General features: G+C 38.5%; 1 protein-coding gene across 4 annotated transcripts in view; it reads right to left on the reverse strand.

Moving 5' to 3' along the window:
- AKNAD1 (AKNA domain containing 1) overlaps positions 1-5387 on the reverse strand; it is a 43495-nt gene extending 38108 nt beyond the window's left edge. For 3 of the 4 annotated variants that reach the window (XM_086717731.1, XM_086717729.1, XM_025912465.2), the window contains exons 1-2: positions 5270-5387; positions 864-1961 (exon numbers count right to left, since the gene is read on the reverse strand). In XM_086717731.1, coding sequence (XP_086573857.1) covers positions 864-1853 — 990 coding nt within the window. In that variant the 5' untranslated portion in view covers positions 1854-1961; positions 5270-5387. The remainder of the gene's footprint in view (positions 1-863; positions 1962-5269) is intronic. The other variant, XM_086717730.1, reaches the window with a different exon arrangement.
- Positions 5388-6119: the final 732 nt, after the last annotated feature.

The following is a 6119-nucleotide window of genomic DNA, read 5'->3' on the forward strand; positions in this document are numbered from 1 at the left end:
TTAACAAAATTTGGTCTTTGGGATTTCCTGGCTGCCTCCATCAGTAGAGCCTGTGACTCTTGATCTCAGGGTTGTGAGTTTGAGCCCCATGTTGGGTGCAGAGATTATTTAAAAAAAAAAATCCCAATATAAGCATTTAAAAAATGGTACTAACTAGTTACCAATGTAGCAAGCTTGGATTATGTTATTAAAGATCTTAATTTGATCTGATTTAGCGTTAATAACTAAGGGTGTAATATATAGAAGACACAAGGCCAAGCCCCTAGGGGAATTAGGCAATGGAAAGATGAAGACAAGGTTACTGCCCTCCACAGTACTCAAATCTAGTAGAAGAAACAGATATTTCCAAATTACTATGATCCAAAGCAGGCTGAGATAAATGCTCTGACAGAAAACTAAACAAAAGAGGATGTGAAGGACTGAATGGGAGTGGGAGTGAGGGTCTGAAAAGTCCTGTGGCCAACAGGGAATTGAAAGAGGCCATGAAAATGACCAGATTTTGAATAGGCATAGGTAGGATGTTCCATGGAGGGCAGGAGCTCAGTGGGTGAGCGGCCAGAGAGCTTGGGGACCAGCCAGGTCACTGAAGATGACTCCTGAGGGATGGGAGCTAAGTTTATAAGGGTAGGATGAAGCAAAAAAAAGCAGGGCAGCGGGGGGACTCAAATTCCAGGTCAAAGAGTTTGGAATTTATACTATTGTGTGTTGTTTGTCCAGCCCCTGATTCTTCTCAGGAAGACACCCACTGAGCTTCTGAGGGGTCAAAGACTAGAAGTCAGTTCCATGCGCCTTGCAAAGGCCCACTGATATGGATATGGGAAGTTGCCCAGATTATGCATTTCCTGGAGACTACTTTTACTCACCTCTGTCTGTTGTGAAGAATCAGTAGTTTTCCTTTTCTGCTTTTGTTTTTCAATACAATTTGACCTAGATATGCTTTCTAAAATATCTTGCATCATAACTGACTTATCCCTCAGTTTAGGAGAAAGGCTGGCTTCTGTATCTATTATAAGTGGCTTATTAATTATGTTATTTTTAGGGATTTTCACTTTGGGAGCAACCTTAAAGAAATCAGAGAACTGGTAATGAACCTGGTCATGGCCATATTTGAACCAATTGCCTGAAATTGCTTTTTCAGTCTGTTGTTTCTGGGGTGGCTGCCCTTGGAAACTTTTTGGTTTATCACATAGACTCTTTATCTTAGTTAGAAATTTTGAAGTTTCTTGATAGCTGCTCTCTCCAGCAACCACTGGCTCTTCTAAATTAGAGGTGTTTTCTTCTCTCATAGTTCGAGAACAATAGGGCTTATTGCTGCTTTCATCATCCCTTTTGGGGCTGAGAGGGCCTGTGAGTTCCGAGGTTTGTTCTTTTGGCCAAGAATTCTTAGCATAGTGCAAAATAATATTTTTAATAATGGCTTCATCAGAACAGCCAGCATTAGAAATCTCAGGGAAAGTTTCACAATTAATGCCTTGACCTTTTAAGAATTCCTCTTTGGAAAGATGATGGAGTAAAATATCAGAAAGGTTTGACTTTGAAGGGTCTCTTTCATTAGCTGGAATATCAAGATTTATGGTGGATTGTTTCTCTTTATCATAGTTTTTGTTAACAACAGTTTCAGTCATTTTATCCCAAGTCTTGGTTATGTCTGCATTTCCACAAATCTCTTTGTATGTGGCCTCTTTTTGAGGATCATCTACTGTTGACATAATTTGATATGAGATATCAAGGATGTCATTTTTTGAGGTAAAATTGTAATCGCTGTATATCTTAATTTGGGAGAAATCCCTACCAAAAAGCAAATGTTCCTGTGGCTTAGGAGTTGTGTCTTCTGAGAAACTGGCTTCCTCCATGTATGTGCAGCCTGACTTCCTTTGTCCTTTGCTGCCTCTTTTTGATGTTCTTAATTGTAACTGTAGATCTTTTGGTTTTAATTGGTTGTCTTCATCGTGTCTCCTAGTCTGTGCAAAACAAGAAGAACGTCATTGTTAAATATATTGGAATAATGTATGACACTATGCTTATATTGCTGTCTATACCAGAACAAAATGGATGCTTTTCATTTAGGGAAATTCAGTTATAAATATGAAGGCAGAATGCTCAGCCAAGTGGTATATAAGCAAGGAATTTAAAAAAAAAAAAGGTTGGGAGGAGGTTTTACATGTTTCATTCATTAAATTTTGAGGGAGAATTTGATCTCCAGTTGATGAGTACGTATTTTTCAATCTCTCTTAGGAAATGCTATTTGGAATATATATTCCACAAAATAAGAACTTAGGGTGAAAGTGAAAGATTACTATTTTAAAGTAGCAGGGCTAGGGGTGCCTGGATGGCTCAGTCAGTTAAGTGACCAACTTCAGCTCAGGTCATGATCTCATGATCATGGATTCGGGAATTCGAGCCCCACAGCTGGCTCTGTGCTAACAGCTCGGAGCCTGGAGCCTGCTTCTGATTCTGTGTCTCCCTCTCTCTCTGTCCCTTCCCCGCTCATGCTCTGTCTCTGTCTCAGAAATAAATAAACATATAAAAAAGAAAAAGAAAAAAAAGAGTCTCTTATGGTTTGCCTCCCTCCCTCTCTGTAAAAAAACCATCCATTTAGATACCTCTTCTCAACTTGCGAACTCGTGGAACAACTCCTTAGAAGCAGTAAGATTTCCTCCAGTTTTAGGTGGAGTAACTGAGGCTCTGACTCAACCAGGGGGCCTGCAGCCACCAGCTACCTCCCTTGACCATATAATGACAGGGTTGGATGAGTGGATCTCTGCGGTTCTCTCCCCTTCTAAATTTTTCTGAGTCTGTGAACTTGTGGTTTATTAGATAACCTGAAAATCTAAAATAATATGTTTGACCAAAAAAAAAAAAAAATGAGCTAAATTGTCCAAGAAAAAAAGGAGTACAAACTAAATGTGGTAAAGACATCTACAGAACATTGTTCAAAATCTTAATTTATAGATATATGCCAATGTTAGAGAACTCAAATCAAAAAAATATTTTGTTTAAAGTGAGGGGAGAGGGGAGAGAGAGAGAGAGGGAAGGAGGGGGAAAGAGAGGGAGGGGGAAGAGGGAAGGAGGGAGGGAGAAGAGAAGAAGAAGAGGAGGAAGAAGAGGAAGAGGGGGAGGAGGGAATAGGGAGAGGAGGAGGAGGATGGGAGAAAGAGAAGAATCACTGAAGGATTACTTTGAATTATTTAGTGCCTAATATTTACTGTGAAGTGAGGCATATCTTCATGAACAGAATTAAAGATTACTCCAACCCAAATTGAAGAACAAGGAAAAATGCTTCCCAGGAAAGTCAAGAGCACAGTGGGAAAGCAAGAGTTGAGAGACTTAGATGTGAGTTCCAGCTTCTCTACTCATTAGCTATATGCCTTCAGGCAAGTTACTTAATTTTTCTGAGTCTTAGTTTCCTCTTCTGAAAAATAGGAATAATAATACCTAGTTCACAGGATTGCTAGGAGAACATGAGATAATGCATGTAAATCTCTTGGCATAGTGTTTGGCACAGAATGAGCATTCAGTAACTTGTAGTTTAAAAATGAAAAAGAAGGAGTTCCTGGGTGGTTCAGTCAGTTAAACATCTGACTCTTGATCTCAGCTCAGGTCTTGATCTCAGGGTCGTGAGTTCAAGCCCCATGTTGGGCTCCACACCGGGCATGAAGCCTACTAAGAAAGAAAGAAAGAAAGAAAGAAAGAAAGAAAGAAAGAAAGAAAGAAAGAAAGAAGAAAGAAAGAAAAGAAAAGAAAAAACAATACTGAAGAATGCCCAGATATAGAAGGCTAGGTATTCTCTTTGTGGGAATATTTAAAGGATCAAGGAAGAAACAGCATATATGAGACATGATCTCTATAAAAGCTTTAAAACTATTTTAAAAATCTACCTATAAATGAATATATTGTTTGGTAGTGAAAACTATCACTAAATAAATTTAAACATAATGTGTCTAAGACATCCAAATGGTCAATAGGTACATGAAAAGATGCTCAACATCATTCATCATCAAGGAAATGCAAATCAAAACCACAATGAGATATCACCTCAAACTAGTTATAATGGCTATCATCAAGAAGACAAGAGATAACAAATATTGGCAAGGATGTGGAGAAGAGAGAACTCTTGTAACACTGTTGGTGGGAATGTAAATCAGCTCATCTACTCTGGAAAACAATACGGAGTTTCTTCAAAAAATTTAAAATAGATCAACTATATGATCCAACAATCCTACTTCTGGGTACATACCTAAAGAAAATGGAAACAGGATATCAGAGAGAAATAGGCCCTTCCATGTTTATTGCAGCATTATTCATAGCAGCCAAGACATGGAAACAACCTAAGTGCCCATCAGTGGATGAGTAGATGAAGAAGATAAGAAAGAAGGATGTCCTTCCATTTGCAACAACATGAATGGACCTTGAGCACATTATGCAAAGTGAAATAAGTCAATCAGAAGGACAAGTACTGAATAATACTCCTTGTAGGTGGAATCTAAAAGAGCCAAACTTGTAAAAACAGAAAGTAAAATGGGTGATGGGGGTTGGGGGTTAGGACAGATGTTGTTTTCTGGTGTAAACTTGAAATGAGTGGCAAATAGGCCCTACAGCTCTAATGCACAGCACAGTGAATATAGACAACAGTATAGTATTATAATCATAAAACTTGCTAAGAGACTAGAACTTAATTATTCCAACCACTAAAAAGAAATGATAATTATGTAATGTGATAGAGATGCTAATTATCACTACAATGGCAGTATATATATATAAATGTATCAAATTAAATGTGTACACTTTAAAATTACACAATATGAAAAGTCAAATACACTTCAATAAAAAAGTCTGATTTCTGAGGGTAAAAAGAGTATCTTTAAATGCGTACAGAGAAAAGAAAGATGAATTCTAGTTTTGCAAGACTTGTAGTGACCTAGGCTATAGCCCCAAACTCCTCCTCATGCTTTCTTTGTATCTTGAGATGCTCCTTGCTGACCTCTAAGTCTTTCTTGCTAAGGAAGGAAAGATCCTTTGTTAACCAGATCCTACTTTCTAAAATATCATCCCACTTAAACTGATAAAATTTAATTTATGCTAAGAAACATAGAAAGAGACCACCAAGATAAGCCAGAAGTTTAAAGAACTTTCTCATTAGACATGGGAAAACAGCTTCTGTTACTATTATTGTTATTGTTGTGTGTGTGTGTGTGTGTGTAAAATATCAAAATGATTTAGTCTAATTAAAGGACAATCTACATCCTTGGCATTATAATGGGCCCCTTACAGGTAGCTGGAGGGAACTGGAACATCTTCTCACGTCAAACCCAGCTCAGTCTTGGAATTCAAAGGCGCATCTAAAGAGTTTCCAGTCAGAACCCAACAGAACCTCTCTATAGACCCAATTTGACTTACTAAGTTCAAGTGAACACATTTGGGGCCAAGACTGCTTATGTAGCTGTACTGACCATTATGTGCTCAGCAATAGCTCATAAATAACCCTGAGCATGAACACTCTGAGCAAATGGCTAGCACATCCCAGGAGCCCAGCCCTGTGAAAACACTTTTAGTCTGGGCCCTGAGCAGGGATGAACAACAAGGTGCTCACCATGCTACACATCTATTCCCTGTGTAGTTTACTTTTTTTATAAAGTCTGAATTTGGTGTTGAAGTGCTGACTTACGCTCAGTAATTTGACTAGTTTAAGAGAAAAAGGTAACTATGGCTGGGATGACTAGGAATCTGATAGAATCAATTAAGAATGTCTATACAAGGGGGGCACCTGGGTGGCTCAGTTGGTTAAGTGTCTGACTTCAGCTCAGGTCATTATCTCATGGTTCATGAGTTTGAGCCCTGCATTGGGCTCTCTGCTATCGGCACAGAGCCTGCCTTGGATCCTCTGTCCCCCCTCTCTCTCTGCCCTTCCCTTGCATGCATGTGCACATTTGCAGTGTCTCTCTCTTTCTCTCTCAAAAGTAAATAAACATTAAAAAAAAAAAAAAGAATGTCTATACAAGGGAAAACCAAAACTTCTTACTGGTTAGAGGCCAAAGATGGTCAGAAAATCATTGTTTCTGGCTAGTGGATGATGTTTGTTTTATTCAATGTTGTGTATCATGTTCTATATGGGAAGATAA

The sequence above is a fragment of the Puma concolor genome, chromosome C1 (genome assembly GCF_028749965.1).
Source record: "Puma concolor isolate L17-30 chromosome C1, mPumCon1.1.hap2, whole genome shotgun sequence".
NCBI lineage: Eukaryota > Metazoa > Chordata > Mammalia > Carnivora > Felidae > Puma > Puma concolor.